Below are 21,596 nucleotides of genomic sequence, written 5' to 3'. Positions count from 1 at the left end.
TCACATCACACATTTTGCTGCTGGACAAACTAAAATCTTCATTGCAGACACCTCAAAACTTTGGACGTGTTCATGTTGAATTAGGATCCTACTCTGTGGCCTGGACTCATCTCTAAATTCTCAGACAAAAACCTCTATGTTAAATTGCTTTTGATGTTGAGAGGAGATATCAGTAATTTAAGGATAAGAAATATACAAGAAAGTTGTAATTATCCCAAGAAGAATCACTAGTAACATAGAAAATGCAGGGTTAAGTTTAAACTTATTATAAAGCCAAACATGTTAAGGTATGGAAATACACACTTTAGGCACTCAGGCAACCTTAACACTCCTCTGCAGCAACAATATGAAGGGAAAAGAAATGAAAAACCAATCTTTAAATGTCAGTTTCATCTAATCTGGGACCAGAAACACCAAACTGCATTCATCATATGCTTATTACAGAGCAGAATAAAGGTTGTTTATGTACCTGAACTACGCATTTACATATTTTAACTTGTATGGATTATGTTCAAATTTAAAAACTCTTTTAGCCAAATAATCTATGACTGGAATCCTGCTGTATAGTTCCCCTCACACAGCTGACTCACTTCCGCCAAGACAATTGCAGTATACAGATTAGTTAAAGAGGAAAGGTGATGACTGGTTGATCACAATGGTCCTACTGCAGGCACTATTAGTTTCTAATTAAAACAATAACAATAATTAATAATTTCACTTAATTGCAACCTGATTTCTTCAAAGGTAAACTGTGCATGAGATTACAGTGAGTTTTACCTAAATGGAAAGTTTGAAGTGTTTGATATTTGTGTTATTCCATTATTAAAATCATTCTCAAAAACAAACTCAGTGCTGCATTTCTTAAAGTACTCCTTTTTTAACTAATTGTAACTTAAAATTATTTAAAAATACTTGCAATTTCTCCAGAAATTCATTATGTACTCAGAATGCTGTAAGTTTGGGGAGGATACAGTGTTCTTCATATGTAACAAGGAGGTTGAATTCTTTAAGTCAAAATCTCAGTACAACTTTGACTTTGGAGTTGCCATCAGAACATCCATAACAACAACAAAAAACTTTATCAAGACCGTCTCCCTACCAAAGCAGATTGTTTTCTACACTATATTCAAATACAGAAAAAGGTTGTTACAAGTAGGAGGGAGAAGAATTGTTCTTCTTAACCTCTGAGGACAGGACAAGAAGCAATGGGCTTAAATTACAGCAAGGGAGGTTTAGGTTGGACATTAGGAAAAAGTTTCTAACTGTCAGGGTGGTTAAGCAATGGAATAAATTTCACAGGGAGGCTGTTGAACCTCCATCATTGGAGATTTTTAGAGCAGGTTGGACAAACAGCTGTCAGGGATGGTCTAGATAATACTTAGTCCTGCCATGAGTTTAGGGGACTAGAGAAGATGACCTTTCGAGGTCCCTTGATTCTATAATACTCTAATGAGATGCAGTATTTTCTAGCTGTCAGATCTGGACCATGAGCCTCAGAACTCTTAGGGTCTATTTCCAGCTCTGCCAATGACTGAAAGTGACCTTGGGGATTTTCCTTTTCTGGGACTCAGTTTACAACAATGGTTTAGAGATGCACTGTCAGAAAGTGTCTTCTGTTATTCAGAATCAGTTTTCCTTTTTTTACTCTCATCCAATTACTGCTAATACTATGATAATCAATTCTTATTCATCCTTGATCTTTACAGCCTATAAATATTTGTACAATTATAATATCCTAATCCAGTTACTGCTTATCCAAGCTCTGTGTACAGAATCATTCCCTACAGTTACCTAAACATGTGGCTTGATTTTCAGAATTGATAAGCATACAGCAGTTCCCATTAAAGTCAAAGGGAACTACTAGTTGTTCAGCACTTTGGAAAAATCAGGCCATTTGTTTAGGTACCTAAATATGGACTTAGAAGCCTAAAATTGGGCTCCTTGTTTTAAAATCTTGGCCTGTCCACAAAAAGAGAAAGATTGGAGTAGTGAGTTCTAAGAGTTTACAAAACACCTTAACACTTGGTTAAAACAACTTAAGAGTTTGTATAAAACTAAGAGTAGGGTTATCTACTGGTGTATGGCAAGACACATTAGAAGTAGCTTTGATTTAGTAAATGGATACTTTGGGGTGAGGTATGTAAAGTTACCAATATCTGTCAAAATAATTCTGAATGTAATTATCATTTCAATAATTCAATACGTGTTTAAATTTCTAACTTAAGAATTACATTTGGTTGAACAGTCCCTGACATTCCTGTAGCTTTCACTGACCTAAAATTTGGCAAATGGATAAGCACTAGAATTAGGGATCAAAATTTTCTATATGGAAAGAAAATAGTAGATTATTGTTGGCCATTGTGTGATTAGATTTTGGATTTGATATGTTCTTGAGAACTTTAGACATCCTACATTAAGTTCATCCACATAAACTCTACAAACATTACCACAGAATCACCTATTTTAATGTCTGAACTTCTTAATGATCTTTTACATCTACTTTGATTAATAAAACATACATATGTATAAGATTTGTACTTTAGCTAAGCAACCCAAAATTCAAAGATTTTATCAGAAGCCTGGTATGCATAATTGGCTAATTGAAATTACTTCAACTATGAAGATATTGTTTTTTTACTGTAATGCATTTGACCTACGGTTCACTTGTGATTTAGAAGTATCATTTCTCTACACCCAATAATAAAAATACAAAAATAGTAACAATAATTGCATTTCTTTATTTACAAGCATACAGCAAACAATATTGTAGAATTAAGCTACATACCAAGTTGAACATGAAAAGAAACCCGCAAGGAAAACAACTAAGTGTGCCTCATTTCAGTAGGTGCAATTACTATATATCAAGCAATATTGTAATCCCACTGCTGTGCTAATCCCCTGATTATCAGTGAAAGCCATCCTGCCATCTTGCCCACCTGCTTAAAGTTGAATGATCAGGTAGTTTAGGCCCAAATTTGACATTCTGGTGGTAGTGGTGGGGCAAAGGGAATTTTATTAGACAACATGAACAGAAAAATGTTCAAGAATTTTTTTAAATATAAAAGAAAATATTTTTAAAAATTAAAGTATTTTCTTGAATTGGCAGAATTGTACTAGATCATAATAGGCAGAAAGTAAAAGTGAAAGTGATGAACATGCTTTCAAGCAGCAGTATACCAAGTCACACTGAGACTTTTGGGGTATGTCTACACTGCAACTGAAAACCCGTGGCTGCCCTGGGTCAGCTGACTTGGGCTCACAGGGCTCAGGCTAAGGGGCTGTTTAACTGTGAAGTAGACATTCAAGCTTGGGCTGCAGCCTGAGCTCTAGGATCCTCTTAACTCACAGGGCCTAGAGCACAGGCTCCAGCCTGAGCCTGAACGTCCACACTACTGTTAAATAGCCCCTTAGCCCGAGCCCGAGCCAGCTGGCATGGGCCAGCCATGGGTTTTTAATTGCAGCTTAGACATAACCTCCGTGCACTGTAGGAGTGTCCATGTGTGACATTACTGTGCAATCAACTTTAATAATATATGGAGATATACCTATCTCATATAACTGAAAGGGACCATGAAAGGTCATGGAATCCAGCCCCCTGCCTTCACTAGCAGGATCAAGTACTGATTTTGCCCCAGATCCCTAAGTGGCCCCCTCACGGACTGAACTAACAACGCTGGGTTTAGCAGGCCAATGCTCAAACCACTGAGCTATCCCTCTCCCAACTGTGGGCCCACACCCCTGGTTCACTGCACAGTAACCTACCAGATAGATAAGCCCTAAAGGAAATTAGTTCAACCAGAAAACAATCTAGCCATAACTGCTTTCTGGATTGGGATATGAAAGGTAGAGTTACAATATAGGCTTGGTCACAGCATGCAGCCCCAACTCCAGACAGTGGAAGTGCAGAGTTGCATCATTCAGCAGGAGTGATGAAAGATGTATCTCTAGCAGGCAAAATACCTTCCAGAGCTAGAAAGAGACCAACTGTGCCAATTTTGGGGAAGGTGCAGTGTCTCTGCTCTCCTCACTTTGGAGAAGCTTGCCTTTACGACAGTACAGATCCTGAGAACACAAGGATGACTCTTGTGTTTGACTCTTGAGCAGGGAGAGGTTCTTTGTTCTCCAGTCTGGCCCTAAATGTAGGGCTGGCAGAAAATGGTTATACAGTACCTGTGACAATTTGAGGTAATTTTCAGTTTCATGCTAAAAAACTATTCATGAGCAAGTTAAATGCCCTGCAAAAAAGATTTCAGTAATCAAGCAGCATGGTTTATATTTTAAATTAAGTTAGTAAACACACTGACTAGAGATGGACCAGAGTCCAAATGCTCCATCCAACACCCCCAACCTCTGAGGTTTGAAATCCAAACCTGGCTCTGGTTTTTGCAAATGGCCTCCATTTTTCTAAGCTGAAACATAACCACAGAAACAAATGCTCCTCAAACTTTAGGATGTTTGAAATCCACATCCATAATACCTGGCTCTCTAATACTAACAAAATACCAGAGTGTTGTCTGAACATCATAATGATAAAACAGCATTTCAATACCTGTTCTGCTTTTCTTTAATAGTTGACAGAATGGAGATGGAAAGGTCACATATTGCTTTCTGGATTAGGGCTTGTCTGCACATGGAAATTTACTGGGATAGTTGTGCCAATATAATAATACCAAGAGAGGGAAACATATTGACTTAGCTGTGTAGACCGCTCTTAGGCCATTCTTCAAACTGTTCAAAATGAGATGGTTTCACATTACAAAGCTTCATACAAACACTATTTTTGGTTTGATCCACACAGACCTCAGAAAGGAAATGAATAAATGGGGGCATGAAGCATATGATACCCTTTCATTTATCTGAATGGCCTGGGGTACATCAAAAACTTTCAGATAACTGGGCATTTGGAGAAACAGAAATGCTCTTCTGAGCTGCAGTTTCACAGATATAGAAATACAGGGAACACAGGGAGTAATGCTGATATTTCTTGGGATATATCTACACTACAACAACAGCGCAGCTATGGTGCTGCAGCTGTGCCACCGTAGTGCCATAGTATGGATGCTTCCTATATCAGCAGAAGGGATCCTTTCTATCTGTGTAGTTATCCACCCCTCCGAGAGGCAGTAGGTAGATGGATGGAAGAATCCTTCTGTTGACCTAGCAAAGTCCACACTGGGGGATAGGCTAACTATGGTGCTGAAGGCATGAAAATTTTCACAGCCCTGGGCAACATAGCTAGGTTGACTTAAGTTTTAGGTGAAAGTCAGGCCTAGGACCTCAAGAATCTGTAGTTGCTGCTTGAGATCCAAACGGATCTTTTTTTTTTTTTTTAACATTGTCCTGCCAAGCTGCGCAAACAAGATTAGATCTCACTAGCTGCAGTAACCAATAAGAACCACTATACAAATATAAAGAGGTTGAGTAGTGCTAGTGGTTGTTAAGAGGCTAAACGAGAATTTATCAGTGGGTGATTCAATAACACAGGGCTACATGGGGGCAGGGGAAGGATGCGTGGATTCGGATAAACTAGGATTTTTGGAAAAAGAGTATTTGGATAACTGGAATTATACTGTGTAAATGAGCGAGTTGTATAGAGAAGGTAAATTGGGGGCTTCTGTTCTCCCTTTCTCACAACACAAAATGAGAACAAGGGGCCAGTGAATGAAACTAAAAAGGTGAGAAATTCAAACTAATAAAAGGAAATACTTTTTTCACACAACACCTGATTAAGCTGTGAAACTTCTTGCCGCAGGAAGTCATTGCAGCCAAGAATTTAAGATTCAAAAAGAGAGTGGATAATTATATGGCTATCAAGAATATTCAGAGTTATAATTAATGACAACAAAAATGTAGGAACCTTATGCTTCAGTGCTTAAGCCAACCTCTATCTATTAGAGATCAGGGTGAGACTGGGAGATATCCCACATTTGTAGATTGTGGAATTCTGACAACTTCCTTTGAAATATTTGGTACTGGCCACTGTCAGAGAGGATACTGGACTAGATAGGCATTGCTGCTGACCCAAAATACCACTTCCTATGGTCCACATGGGTTTGTACTCCCCAAGTTTTGCTGAGTTTGAACCAGAAATCTCAAACTGAAACTCAGACAATCAATACTATCCAGATGTACCTGGTTCCATGTCAAAACCTTGTGAAACTTCAACGCTTCTCATGATTTCAACAGAAAATCATAACTTGGCTCATGTGTATCTGAAATTGAGAACCTTAACAATAATCATCACTCTACACTCCTGTGGCACCATCTGAGGATCAAATGCTTTGCAAAGATTGATTTATTTAACTTAACTACACACCCGGTGATGTAGGTAAATATATATTTTCTGTCTTTTCAGATAAGAAAACTGAGGCAGACAGCAGTTATGTTATTGTCCAACATCAACGGCAGAAGCAAGAACAGAACCCAGATCACCCAATTCAAGTTTTGTACTTCAACTACTAGACTATCCTTCGTCTCCTTACTGAATCCTTGGGAACACAGTCTGAGTTTAGAGTACAGAAATAAACCAGATGAATTCTACATGGTTTCAGCTATCATTACGTACATGGCACACTGTGGGACCTCAACAATTCTGCATCAATGAAACATTATTGCATAAAGTCAGTCTTCAGTGTGCCACTCTTTTCTGCTCCAGTCAGCAAACAGTAGCAGCATTTGCTGGCAGTGTTCCAAGCTAAGCGCTGACAATGTGCAGAGGGGAACCTTTGATATCTAGGTATGCATACCTGAACAGAAATGAATTTACCTTTCTGCTCTCTCTCATATTTTTCCATGCAGTACTGGCTAATCAGCCAAGGTATTTCTCTTTAAACAATGAATATTTCTCTCGCTGCCCATCTCTTCCTTTCATTTGATCCAGCAGAAAGTCAGAATAATCCACTGATGAAAAAACAACCATGATTGTGGCAACAGACTGTGATACCACAGAGGATGATAGCTTCTTTGGAAGAATTAAGCAGAGATTTGGTAGGATAAGAGAGGACTCCTTATTCAAAACATATTGGGGTGTACCCTGAGTTCCTCATTTAATTTTCAATCACTCCTTATCCAGGACAAACACCTTGGATCCAAGTATCAGAGGGGTAGCTGTATTAGTCTGTATCCACAAAAACAATAAGGAGTCTGGTGGCACCTTAAAGACTAACAGATTTATTTGGGCATAAGCTTTCATGAGTAAAACCTCCCACTTCTTCAGATGCATGGAATGACAATTACAGACACAAGCATAAATATATTGGCACATGAAGAGAAGGGAGTTACCTTACAAATGGAGAACCAATGTTGACAAGGCCAATTCAGTCAGATTGGATGTGGTTCACTCCCAATAACTGATGAGGAGGTGTCAATACCAAGAGAGGGAAAACTGCTTTTGTAGTGAGCCAGGATCCAGTTGTGCAGTCATTTACACTAGTGCAAAGTGGGTGTAAAACCATTTTGATTTGGTAGCATTGTACACCCTCTTTGTAGATGTAAACAAGTCTGCAAGGTACAGGATAGAAATGAATCAAGCCCCCATTGTCTTTAGTGGGAGTTTTGCCTCACAAGGATTGATGAAAACTGAGTAAGAAATTTAAGAATTGGCTGAGTACAAATATTGTCAATGGCAAGAAGAATAAAGACAGTCACAACTAGCCAATTACTTTGGATAGATGTTCCCATATTATAAGTCAGTCTTGGTATAAAGAATAAAACAAAAATTAAGTTGCGACACTGTGTATAAGAACACTTTTGAGCCTATAAGATGTGTGTGCGCAATGGTAACTGAGGTAGAGTTTTCTCATTTCAGATACATTCCTGCTGCATGTGCTTGATTAACTTCATGGCAGTGCTGTTTAGTGAGCTTGCATCTTCACTGCATTTCACATTATTCATTTTTGCTAGCTCTTTGAATCAAGATGTGTTTTCTACATCTGTAGGCTGCTTAGACTTGTTGTGGTCTTGTAATGTTAAAAATGAATATCTCAGTCCTCCTGCCATGCTAAAGAAGAGAGAGCAGACACAGGATCAGGGATACTTGCTGACAAAAATCATATATGTATATAACAACTTTCCTTCCAAAAGATTTCAAAGTGCTTTACAGACAAAAAAACAGATTCTCAGCTGGTGTCAATTTATATAGCTTAGAGCTACACCGATTTACATGAGCAGACAATCTGGCCCTGAATATACCGGGGAAGGGGAAAATCAATAAATAACCACTCGACAGCACCTATATGGGATGGGATGGGATGGGATGTGATAAGAGAACACATTTTAAGAACTGGAAATGAAGAATGATTACTCCTACTGAAAGTACATCATCCTGGCACACAGATTCAGTGACAAGTCACAGGGATGAGCATATCTCATTGAATCAACATTCCCGTTTCCTGCAATACTTGAAGTTTCCTTAGCTGTCTCATCCCCAAACTGACAAGACCCAGCTCTGCTCATAAAAACTAATGAGCTACAGCTCTTAGTAGTAAAACTGCAGGTATATCTACATAATTACAATCTTAACATGACAAAATAAATATACAGAAACAAACATAAATAGATGTAAAAATTAGAACTGATCCTAATGAATTTTACATCCTGAGGCAACATATAGCACTCGCCCAGCCACAGGTTTCAAAATTACCTCAACCAAATTGGCCAGTTGAAACAAAAACAAACTAGTGCTCATTAAGGAATAGTTTCTCTGTTTTACCAAATGAAGACCATTCAGATTCCACTTACCAAATATTTAGCCCTATAAAGTTTAATATAGAGAATATGTAGTCTCCACCAACCAACATTCCAATATATGCAATGGATATATTCTGAAAAGAAATCAAAAGCCAGGCATTTACTAAACAATTTTAGCCTTTGACAATTTAAATGTCTTCAAGTTAATTTGCTTTTGAACATGTTTAGTTGTTGTCCTTTCAAAAACTATTACTAAAATCAGTTTCACAGTGTGGCAAGTTTACTGATAATGTAAAAACAATATATATAATAAGCATTCATTATTTTCTCAAATATGAACAATTCACTACAAGCTGATTCGGGTAGAACGTTTTTGAAGGACCAGAAATCCCAAGGACTATTTCTTTAATACTTTTCTATGTACCTTTTTTGCAGGGTACATTTTCAGCTGAGCCCAACCTCTTTTTTTCAGGTGAAAATCTCAGCATCTGTGTTTACAGCGTCTTGATTTACGTTTGCAATGAGTAGAAGGTCAGGTATTCAGATTTGCACTGGCTATTCAAGTGTAGGCACAAATTGGGGCCCCCTGGCCCCCCAAAAATGGATGCTACTTTTTGCGATATAAGGAGGGTTCCTCTTCACTACAAAAGGGTGTGTTCTTAACTCAGGTTAAAATAGCAGTGAAGATGCAGCAGCAACTCAGGCTACGTCTACACTACCCGCCGTATCGGCGGGTTACAATCGATTGCTCGGGGATCGATATATCGCGTCTCATTTAGACGCGATATATCGACCCCCGAGCGTGCTTATATCGATTCCGGAACTCCACCAACCCCAACGGAGTTGTGGAATCGACAGGGGGAGCCGCGGACATCGATCCCGCGCGGTGAGGACGGGTGAGTAATCCGATCTTAGATATTCGACTTCAGCTACGTTATTCACGTAGCTGAAGTTGCGTATTTAAGATCGATTTTCCCCCCTAGTGTAGACCAGCCCTCAGCCTTTAATTTGGGCTAGAAGCTCAAGTTCAATGCCAGCCTCCCCTTTAGGCTCTAACTCTCACTGCTAACCTAAATTAAAAGCTACATTGCTATGTTTTCACTGCCATTTTAAGTTGAGTTAGCTAACATGGATTAGCTAGCCTATGTTAAGAACACATTCTTTCTTACAGTGAAGACATACTCTACGATTCATTTCACCTCCAATTTCCTGAAAATTGGTCTCATGTCCTTCAAAAAGAAGGGGGGGGGAAGTGTTGGAAAATAAAAAAAAATGAATAAAAAATGATTTATTGTTCTTCTACAGGGTTCAGTGTTTTGCTCTGGAGCATGAAAAGGCAATCAGACCATTTGGCCATAGATCAATATGGACACATCTTTTAATAATAAAAAAAAAAGTTTCAAAAAATGATTTTTTCCCTAGATAGGTATTATGTGCTGTGCTCATTTTGCCCACACTTTTGTTTCACAAATTTTGGTATCAAGTTCGGTCAATGACCTCATTTCTATTGGGTGTTAGAGTCACAAAGTGCCTTTCAAAATTCAAAAAACCTTTCAGAAATCAGTTATGGTATTTTTATTTAGTCGTTTTCTTTTGTGTGGCTTAACAACACAAATGTTAGCTGTCCAATACTCAATTGTCAATCCAATTAATTGCTTCACGTGACGTGGAATGGATGGCAGAGATATCACCAGGATCAGATCATTCGGGACATTAATTAATTATGTGTTCCCTACTTTGAAATCCGTTTCCACAGTCACAAATAGGATTGTATCTCAGTTTCCATTTATGGGGAAGGTGGGAGCATCTGTCTTGTGATGTGTGGATGCGATTGAAAATGGACCATATTTCCTAGGGGAGTGAAAAGCCACTGGGTCCTTAATTGTTTGTTCAGGACTTCGGCATCCTTCCACCTTGCTCACCAGTGATTTTCCAGGGAAAATCCAAGCCTTCGGTGCTCTTGCAGTGCAAGCCAAAAAGGTTTAGTGAATTTGAGTCAGAATTTCAGTATCAGGGGGTAGCCATGTTAGTCTGTATCCACAATAACAACAAGGAGTCCAGTGGCACCTTACAGATTTATTTAGATTTATTTGTGCATAAGCTTTCGTGGGTAAAAAACCCACTTCTTCAGATGCATGGAGTGAAAATTACAGATGCAGTATTATTATACTGACCAAATTTCGTATGCTATTTGGGTCTTCGTGTATTGGAAGACCCTTGTTCCCTGTTTATGATGGAATGCCTAAAGGATTCTTATGCCAAGTCAAATTTGGGGTGGGAATATGTGAACCAGTCTAGAAAGCAATGTCTATCGCATTGATTTTATTGTGCCTGTAATGATCCACATTTCTTTAGTTATTTTACAATTTGTAATATGCCCTATCCAGATGTCTCAGGGCACATGTACATAATTTAAAATAACAATGCATGGATCAGATCTGAGCAGGGCCGGTGCAACCATTTAGGCAGACTAGGCGGTTGCCTAGGGCACCGAGATTTGGGGGCACCAAAAAGTGCCCCCCCAATTTTTTTTTAAATGGTTGAGCAGTTGCTGCTGCTAGGACAGAGACGGAGTCTGAACTGCTGGCGGGAGCCAGCAGCCCAGGGTGTCCCCTGGGTCAGGGCACCGCCGCAGCAGCCGGCAGCCCAGGGTGTCCCCTGGGTCAGGACTCCGCCAAGGCAGCCGGCAGCCGGCAGCCCAGGGTGTCCCCTGGGTCAGGGCACCGCCGCGGCAGCCGGCAGTCCAAGGGGTCCCCTGGGTCAGGGCGCCGCCGCGGCAGCCGGCAGCCCAGGGTGTCCCCTGGGTCAGGGCGCCACCGCGGCAGCCGGCAGGCCAGGGTGTCCCCTGGGTCAGGGCGCTGCCGGAGGGGGCGGCAGGCAGCTCCCATGGAGCTGCCACAGTGGTGCCTGCGGGCGGTCCACTGGTCCGTAGCTCGGATGGAGCTGCCGTAGTTGTGCCTGCGGGTGGACGGTCGGCTGCTCGCGCGGCTCTGGTGGACAGCCCGCAGGCACACCAGACCCTCCGCAGGCACCACTGCGGCAGCTCCACCAGAGCCACAGGACCAGCACGCAGGGTGGCAAAATTGCCGTATGCCTAGGGCTCTCAAAACCCTAACGCCGGTCTGAGTGATAAGGTTTCCACTTCAATGCTTGCCAAAATTAGAAAACATTCAGAAGACAGCACCTTCAATCTTCCTTTGACAAATTTAAACATGTTGGAGCCATCCAACTGGGGCTTCTCTAAGCTTTTGCATCCAGTCCAACCAAGGCCACTCTAGAGAAGATGCTTAGGATCTTCTCTCCTTTGTTTAGACTGAGAACCATTTTACCAGGCTTTTTTCTTTTTTTTTAACCAGTACTCTTCTTTTATTTGACAATTCTTGTGTTCTCCTCCATGAATTGGCTGGTAAGAGGTGCTTGTGCAGTCAGTGACCTTCTCACATAGGCACTCGGGCCTTATCTACATGAGGGAGTTGCACTTTTGTTATTTTAAATTGGTTTAGTTAAACCATGCTTTGCTTGTATTATCTTAAGTCAATTAAGAATTGGTTTAAGATAAACCAAAATAAGTCATTCCAACTGATATAAATGTGTTCACGCAGGAGCTTGCAACAGATTAACTAAATCAGTTTAAAATCACGCCTTTAATTACACTGGTGGAGCTTTATTAAGCAGGCAAGGCCTGAGTCATGTTCATTTCTACAATACATCTGAGCTTCACTTAGTCCTGGAAGAAATTATACTCATTCTCCTAATGTGGATCTCCTGAACTGGAAAATGTAGCACTGCCACCAAGACATGAATTAGCTATTTGTTGTGTTTCCAGCTCATACATACACTCACAACATCGGCAAGACAATTGGTGACTGAATACTCTTCACTATGTTCTGAATATTCTTCACTATTTCAGTGTTCTCACTCTTTTTTCCTGCTACCACTTACCTTGATTGCACCAACCACTGATGTCGTAAGTGCAGAATTGTAATGGCTGCACAAGACTGTAGAATACATTAAGAGAAACCTAAGGCAAAGAAATAAATCTTAGTAAATTCATTCCACATGAATCTATTAAACAATTCAACACTATAAAATGGTATTCCAGTTAAATCAGAAGTAAAAGGTTTATGATTTTTAAAGTAAAAAACATATGACTGACACAGGTTACATTAAGTACAGTACTGAATGGTTCCACTTCAGGGTGACCCAGGATAGTAAGGTTTACATTAGCACTTCTAGTGCTACATTGTGCTACAGCTTTTATAGAGATTGTGTTTCTATCTCTGTCCATAGGTTTGTGGACTACCCCTAGACTGACCTAGGCCCTGATCCTTCAAGGCACGGACAGCTTTTAAGAGGTGCTAAGCATCCTTATCTCTTATTAACATCAATGGGAATCAAGAATGCCCAGTAACACTTTGAAGTTCTCAGGACCTTATATGATCAAGGCCCTACTGAAGTCCTCAAACTTATCAGTTCCTTTAAAGCGTATTTAACATTCTGAAAAAACAGCTCTAAAAAAAGACACGGTAAGATTATGGTTTAGTTTCTCTTAATGACTCCCATACCAAATTTGTTCAGATTACAAGTCTAAAAATGATTTTTATAAATGTCAGCTGTGCAAGCCCCACCCGAGAGGCACATCAGGCTGCATCTTCTCTGCCTCTTAAATCACATCCAGCAGGGGCGGCTCTAGGTATTTTGCCGCCCCAAGCACGGCAGGCAGACTGCCTTCGGCGGCTTCCCTGTGGGAGGTCCCTGGTCCCGCGGATTCGGCAGCACGCCTGCGGGAGGTCCGCCGAAGCCGCGGGACCAGTGGACCCTCCGCAAGCATGCCGCTGAAGGCAACCTGCCTGCCGCCCTTGCAGCGACCGGCAGAGCGCCCCCTGCGGCTTGCCACCCCAGGCATGCGCTTGGCATGCTGGTGCCTGGAGCCGCCCCTGATCACCAGTAGTACCAATTTTGTTACGTGTACTTACTTGACACCGGTTGGTGATGCAGTGAGACAGAACAGAATCCAGCTCACTTTCCTATATTTGTATTTGCTCTGCTAACTGTAGCAAAGGCTTGTGTTTTATACATATTCATCATTTTTATAGCACCTGAATTGTGCTAAGTGCTTTAAAGAATAAATAAACATGGCCCCTACCCTAAAGAATATGCAATCTATTAAACTCAGTGAAATAAGATCATATAATTTGGAGATGCCATTTTATAGTCATGTTTCTGACCACCACAGTTAAAAAACAACAACAAATGCCAGCAAGTGTTCTGATCATAGCCCACGTCCTGAGCTTTACCATCTTACATTTCAATGAAGTACATTCTCCTAGAAATTCCCAGAGAACTATCTTGAGTATTTATTGTTTTCTGCCTAACTAACTACATTTCTGAGAGATGAAATAAAATTGCTGCTAAAACCTCTTCACTTATCACTGCCTTCTTACCCCATGAAGCAAGAGAGAAGAAACTGAAAGAGAAATAAAAAATTTGTCCAGTGCTTGAAATCTGTGACCTGTTAAAAAGAAAGAAATATGCAATTAAATACTGTATAATTAAATATGGTATATACATTCATGGAAACGTTAAAATGAAAATGTCCAAAATAAGAAAAACAATTGATTACAATTCATGCTAGAACTATGGAGGGTTTATAGTCATCTGGGAGATAGATTTATACATTTAGCATGCTAACAGTACAATTGATTTGTAACATATTCTTTAATTTTGTCTGGTATAGCAATCTTTACAGAGCAGTCACATTAGACTGCATGTTGCAAACACTATGCAACAAATGAATAATTCTTTATACAGAATCTTGGTTTGAATTCTCATTCATTGATGCTGTTGCCTAATAGTGCTTATCATTAATATGCAACAAACTAGAATTTACACTAAGGGTATGTCTACACTACCCGCCGGATCGGCGGGTAGCAATTGATCTACTGAGGATCAATTTATTGTCGGTAGTGTAGACACGAAAAATCAATCCCCGATGACTCTCCAATTGACTGCTGAACTCCAGCAGTGCGAGAGGCAGAAGCAAAGTTGACGGGGGAGCTGTGGCCGTCGATCCAGCACTGTGAGGTCACAAAGTAAGAAATTTTAATTCAATCTACGATACGTCGACTTCAGCTACACTATGCTCGTAGCTGAAATTGCGTATCTTAGATCACACCCCTCCCCCTGTGTAGACCAGACCTAAAACTAGTGAAAGGATAAAGAATTAAACCTTCTCCAGAAAAAACACCTATTCCATCTCTGTATTGCATATTCACAGCTTTTAGGGCCTAATTCTGCACCTATTGAAAGCAAAGGGAGCATTGCTACAGATATTACTGGATACAGGATCAGGCCCTAACCCTTCTTTTCTGTGAGATTTTACAAATGAATGTGACTTTTCAAAGGTTTTCAAGCATGAGATTAGATATAAGCAACTCTGAGATCTAGTCCCCTCTCTGCCACAGGCTTCTGATGTGACCCAGGGCAAGTCACTTAACCTGCCTGGGCCTCAATTTCTGCCTGTACAGCTGGAGATGATAATTCTTAATCTTACAGGAGAGTTTTGTGACTAAAATATGTAAATATTTGTAAAGCACTAGGAGATCCTTGGATAGAAAGGACTATAGCCCCAATCGTGCAAATCATCCTTATTCACTTAATTAGACCCATTCTACTCAACCCAGGTAAGGACTACTGACAATTCAATGGGACTACTCATATGAGAAAGTGTGTGCAGGATTCAGTATGCAGATACAATGGGGATGGGCAACAGCATCAAACCGTAAGGTATCATTTAGGGCGGGGGGGGGACTTTACCTTTGGAAACTTCCTCAACTATTAAAATAACACACCCTCTTTTATGCAATCTTTTATAGATGCAAACCAGGGCTTGGTTTTCATAAGTGGAGTTAAGATCCACACCTTCTTTTACAAGCATACTTACTGCATGTTGCATACAAAGCAGGAATTTACGCACATACAAGCAGGCAGGCACCTGCTAGCCTTGTTTACATGCAGTTCTCCAGTTACTGGGAACAGACGGTAAATGTGCAAGCAAAGAAGAAATGCAATTTGACCTCTCTATATTTTGAAAATCAGACTCTCCCAAGTGACTTGTTTGGATTCTTAGCTGTAGCTGCTTTGGGGATTAACAACACCCATTATGCATAGTCATATGAAAGGAAGGGCTAGCTATACTGAACACTCATTTTTCTACCACTTTCACGTATAGGTGTTGTCCAACATTTTCTTGGAAGCGTGCATGCTTTTGCCTTTGAGGTGAAAAGAAGCCCTTACTCTGCTCCCTAAAAATATGCAATTGTGTGTGGCGGGGAAAAATCAAAACACTCACTTATGTTAACAAGATTTGTTCCCAGTGTGCAAGGGCAGGACTACTTTGTATCTGAAAAATTTCACTTATCTAGTCAAACAAAAGGCTCATATATCACTCTGAAGGTTGTTCCTTGGGAAGAAACATAACTAAACAAAAAATTCACATATCAGTCACTACTAAATGTGTCAATAAAATTCATTTGCATTAACTTTGATGATGAACTGGAATCATGATTGTTACAATTACTGAAGATACTTTCTCTTTTGTTAGTTCATACTCCACTAACAATCAATCAGCCAGCTGGGTTAAGGACAAATTAATAACAAGAAACTCCTAGATTACCCTTTCCTCACAGACAGCCTATGGAATGCTTTACTCTACCAGATCTGTATGAGTCAGCAGGAGTGGGAATAGTTTCCATTCCACACAGATTGAACACACTTATTTTGGTTGGCATGTGGTTCTCTCTTCCCATTAGAGGCACAGATTGCACAGTGCCCATATTGGATTACAGAAAACCTTGTAATGTAGCACCAAAGCAACAAAAATTTCTGTTACATGACAACCAGGTAAAAACAGGTATCTCCTTTGATCTACAGATGACTCGTCAATGTATCTACATTACTAGGGCATTTTCCATTATTTGAAGTAAATATTCATCATGCTGGGTCAGCTATACAGGTGTCTCCTATTCATAGTAATGGAACTTAATTCTAATAGGTACAAATATGTGTTCTCAATAGCCATGATACATTTGTGGGGCAGGGTCTTTTTAAAAACAAACTATGCATGAAATTGCTTGTGAAAGGTGCCAGAGCAACAGCCCAGCACAATGAAATCCTTGATTTATTCGCAGAACAAGCATTGTGCCAGAGCAACAGCCCAGCACAATGAAATCCTTGATTTATTCGCAGAACAAGCATGCATTCCCGACAAAATGCCTCAATCCTTACAGGGATCACATCTAAGTGTGAGAGAACAGTTCAATCCCTATAACCACATAAGCTTAGCCTCCACCGAGACTGCCAACCAGAGAGACAGCTGTGTTTTTTGTGATGGGGACACAGGTTCTCCGGACTGAAGCCACAAGATGATGCTTTGCACAAAGGACTGAACAAATATATTTGTAATGGGTGACAACGTTCCGGGTAACTGCAGAATTTTAGGAACACACCAGTATGAATGTCACAAAGAACTAGATGCCTAACAACATGCAGCAAAGAACAATATAATGAATAATAATAAATAATAATAATACATAAACTCTTATATAGCACTTTCCAGTGGTAGATCGCAAAGCACTTTACAGAGGGGTCAGTATCATTAACCCCATTTTACAGATGGGGAAACTGAGGCACAGAGCAGTGACAATGTGACTTACCCCAAGTCATCCAGCAGGCCAGTGGTAGAGTCGGGAATAGAAAGTGGGTCTCCACTGCTCTATCCACTGTGCAACACTGCCTCCACTGATGTGCTATGAAGGGCCACTGAGCTATCATGAGCTTATAACTAAGTGATATGTAGGTCACAAGTGGGAATTGGGTCTAGCTAACTCTGAATATTCTCTCTTTGATAGAAGAATAGATGGAAGTTGCTTGCTTTGGCTAATCTCAGCCTCATTTTAGAGCATTTGGTAAAACTGAAAGCTATAAATCACATGACAGTTGGGCCTTATTTTGGGCACACTAATTCCAGCTGCTATTTATTAGCCTTTAGTAAGTTTTGCACACTGACTGAAAGAGGACTAGTAATATGGCTAAGGACCAATAATTACAGTAAGGGTTTGCAGGACCTTTCTGGTGAAGAAAAAGTCCAAGCTACATGGAATCCAAATGCTGTCCTCCAAATACAGAGGGAAATGTGCCTTGTAAAAGTAGAGAGTCAAAATGAGAGATACTGAGAGTAGTAATCTCAAAGTTCTAACTGTAATGGAAAAGGTCAAAAGGAAAGACTATTGGGCTAATTAGTGTAGCTTTATTAGTTCTTTATCATGGAGAAAAAATGGGAAAGTGAATTTACAATGTGAGTACTCATCATTTTGTGTCATTTAACTTCACTACATTGAAAAAAAAAATGTTCCTAGCTGGCTGAAGAATTCATGACCAGAACATAGCTGGACTAACACCATGTGCAATCCCAATGAAATTAACAGGATCACACAGAGATGTAGTTCAGGGCAGAATGTGGCCCTAAGTTTGGAGAATGAGGCTAGAGCATTTTGTTCCAAGGAACTCTAGATACAGCAAAATAACTAAAAGGGGTGAAATAATTAGGGTAGTGTACTAGTCTGAGATGTCTAATGGTGCTGCTCACCTGCTGAAGGTCTCCAGTGGAGAAGCTAATAATCATTGTGGGTATCACCATAAAATAAGCATTATAGAAAAGGACTCCATATTTTCCCAGCTCCTGCGAAAAATGAAACACACCTTTTGTAAACCTGGACCATTTGATAACAACCAACATCCCTGTAACAACGATCACCACTTCAGGCAATTTATTTATGAATGTGCAAAACTTCATGCAGTACAATTTAAAGGACAAATTTATTACCATTAGGTTTCAAAACTAAACACTGAGCTGAGCTACCATTTCAGTCAGCCTGTCTGCAGACTCAGTAAAGCAACACTGCACTGGTTAACATTCAAACATACATATCCATAACCAAACAGTTAGAAACTGAGTTTGGTCTAAATCTTTAACTGCTTTGTGTTACACAGCTGAAGGCTTTAGCCTGACATAACTGTCCATAAGAAAACTCACCACATCTAGTATAGGATAAATCTTCAGTAATGTAGGGCTGACACAGTCCTACATCACCTTCCCAGCCCCGGTGTAGTGGGTGTGACGAGGAGAAAAGGGATGATCCCAGGGTGGTAATATGGAGCACTTTGAGTCACTGGCAACTGATATAACCTAGAGCAATCTTGAGGCCGCTGTATATTTTGTTGGGGGATTTGCCTGGTACAGGGGAAGCCAAGAATCAGGGGAGTGCAAAGGTCACCTTTTAGCTACACTGTGTGGTCCCTGACTGTAGCCAAATATCTGGGTTTTAATTTTTGCTTTAAAATGAAAGCTTAAATTCTGCAGAAATAGATGGAATACAATGTCCAGAATAGGTTCAGTTTGACCTCTTTGATTACTAAAGGACATATACCCATTGTAGGGATGAAATCCTGGCCCCGGTGAAGTCAATGGTAAAAGTCCCATCAACTTCAGTAGGGACAGGATTTCACCCAAGGTGTTTAATGCTTGGTGTTTAAGGCTATAAAGCCTGCCAGCTTTATAGCACTTCTTGTTTTGGAGAGCAAATTGCTTCTTGAATTACAAGGGATTAGTGCATAATCTGTTCTTTTGTGTTAGTTTATTCTTGCACCATTTTGTTTTGGTCATTTCTGCGTTAGAAAAACGCAAGAAAAACTGAAGGAAAGAAAAATTACAACTCCAAAATGGTTTCATTTTAAATATAACAAACAGAGTAAAATTCAAAAATGTTGTTAGTTTGGAAAAAAAAAGTGTAAAATGATTGTGATATTAAATGCGTAATGGGGTCACAATACTGCCCAGGTGGGTACAGCATGGAAAGAGGCAACCTTCCACAAAGTCCTTACTTATATGCTATGTTCTTGTGGAATCACTCACTGGGGCAAGATGGTTCATTTTCCATGTACGTTCAGTTTCAGGGCTCTCCAAAGCCACCTGTTATGCCAGTATAGGGTGACTAGATGTCCCGATTTTATAAGGACAGTCCCAATTTTTGGGTCTTTTTCTTATATAGGCTCCTATTACCCCACCCCCCCACCCCTTGTCCCGGTTTTCCACATTTGCTGTCTGGTCACCCTATACCAGCATCACCACAACAGCTGGCACATTTAATGATAGAAAACACTTGGCTACTAAGAATTGGATTGAGATTAACATCACTCCCAGCTCATTTTATATAATCTTTTGCTTTGATAAAGATCATTTGTGGCCAAAAAGTTGTTCTTCTCCAGATATGTATGATATCGTAAACACATTTTACTTTTACTCTAGTTTCTGGATAGAATTACTTTTTGGGAATTCATTTTTTCCTTCTTTAGTAAAACAAGATTATGTTGCACTCTGCCTCAAAGGCTAAACTGGGTGAAAATCAAACATGTTACTCACCCATGTGTGGGCTGAGAAATTCCTAACAGCTTCTCCCTAAGCCAATCTATATTAGAGTATGTATATTAACTGGAACATGAAGGCAAAAGAAATTGACTGTCTTTGTTAAATTTGGTGTTACCCAACTTGTATGGAAGAAGTCACATAACAATAGATGACTTCCCTTTATCACATGCACAAAATGATGAGGTGCAACCTAATCACCTGAAAATTACCTTTGGATCCATTTTCTGTTTAGTGTATACTCCATTTGCTGCTGTGAAGATATCATTTAGTAACACAAAGATGTAGCCTTCCAAATTAAAAGAGAGATCTGATCTGGAAATATATATATATATATATATTACACACACACACGCACCTCACTTAACGTTGTAATTATGTTCCTGAAAAATGCAACTTTAAGCAAAATGATGTTAAGCGAATCCAATTTCCCCATAAGAAATAATGTAAATGGGGGGCTTAGGTTCCAGGGAATTTTTTTTCACCAGACAAAAGACTCTCTCTCTATATATATACACATACACACACAGAGTATACGTTTTAAACAAACAATTTAATACTCGTACACAGAGATGATGATTGTGAAGCTTGGTTGAGGTGGTGAAGTCAGAGGAATGCCTTACTTCTAAATGATGAACTAGCAATCGGCTGAGCCCTCAAACAGGAGGCTCCAGAGACCAGCTCCAACGCAGAGTGCAGGAGCAGCCCATGGCAATCGGCAGAGGAACAGCTGAACTGCCGGCAATTGATAGCCTCCTGGGCAGGTGCCACACAGGGAACTTAGGGGAACAGGGAATTGATGGGGGGCTGCCAGTTCAGCCTGGTTCCAAGGCCCCACCAGCTAGCTTCAACAGGCTACTCTTTCTGCAAGCAGTGGACAAAGCAGGCAGCTGCCAAACAATGTTATAAGATAGTATTGCACAACTTTAAATGAGCATGTTCCCTAACTGATCAGCAAAGTAACAACGAAACAACTTAACTGGGACAACTTTAAGTGAGGAGTTACTGTATATACACACACAGAGAGAGACAAGAATATAAACCTTGAAACCCGCAGCAAATTCAGGGTTTTGCTTTAAGTCTTTTTTGTACGCTGAACTATTTCACATTTCCACAGATTTCAATGTTACAAACAAGTCAGCTCTTCACGGAAATTCATGCAATAAAGGACTGGCAGTACTGTTCCATTCTGCTTTTGCCCCGTTTTTCCATCTAGCTCAGTCCTAACATGTCCAGTACATACTGAACATTGTCACACAAGCAGTAACCAAAGTTTAGAATCTATCCAATTTTTATAAGTAGAATCCGACGGGAAATAACTGTCTCTTCAGCGTTGTTTGGTTGCTATTCTCAAACAGGGCAATTTGTTTAAATGATGGTGGAGACATTAAATTCATGCCAGATGGAAATTATTCACTCAACTATA

The 21,596-nt window shown here is 40.0% G+C and overlaps 1 protein-coding gene across 2 annotated transcripts in view; it reads right to left on the bottom strand.

Annotated features, from left to right (window-relative positions):
• Positions 1 to 2,608: 2,608 nt before the first annotated feature.
• Positions 2,609 to 21,596, bottom strand: part of SLC35D2 (solute carrier family 35 member D2) — a 35,428-nt gene continuing 16,440 nt past the window's right edge. Inside the window, exons 7-12 of one of the 2 annotated variants that reach the window (XM_075067211.1) lie at positions 20,383 to 20,485; positions 18,335 to 18,427; positions 14,133 to 14,200; positions 12,631 to 12,709; positions 8,740 to 8,822; positions 2,609 to 4,170 (exon numbers count right to left, since the gene is read on the bottom strand). In XM_075067211.1, coding sequence (XP_074923312.1) covers positions 4,134 to 4,170; positions 8,740 to 8,822; positions 12,631 to 12,709; positions 14,133 to 14,200; positions 18,335 to 18,427; positions 20,383 to 20,485 — 463 coding nt within the window. In that variant the 3' untranslated portion in view covers positions 2,609 to 4,133. Of the gene's footprint in view, positions 4,171 to 6,277; positions 8,000 to 8,739; positions 8,823 to 12,630; positions 12,710 to 14,132; positions 14,201 to 18,334; positions 18,428 to 20,382; positions 20,486 to 21,596 lie in introns of those variants that run through there. The other variant, XM_032788100.2, reaches the window with a different exon arrangement.

The sequence above is a fragment of the Chelonoidis abingdonii genome, chromosome 6, assembly GCF_003597395.2.
Source record: "Chelonoidis abingdonii isolate Lonesome George chromosome 6, CheloAbing_2.0, whole genome shotgun sequence".
Taxonomy (NCBI): domain Eukaryota; kingdom Metazoa; phylum Chordata; order Testudines; family Testudinidae; genus Chelonoidis; species Chelonoidis abingdonii.
This window is presented reverse-complemented; position numbering and strand designations above follow the sequence as displayed.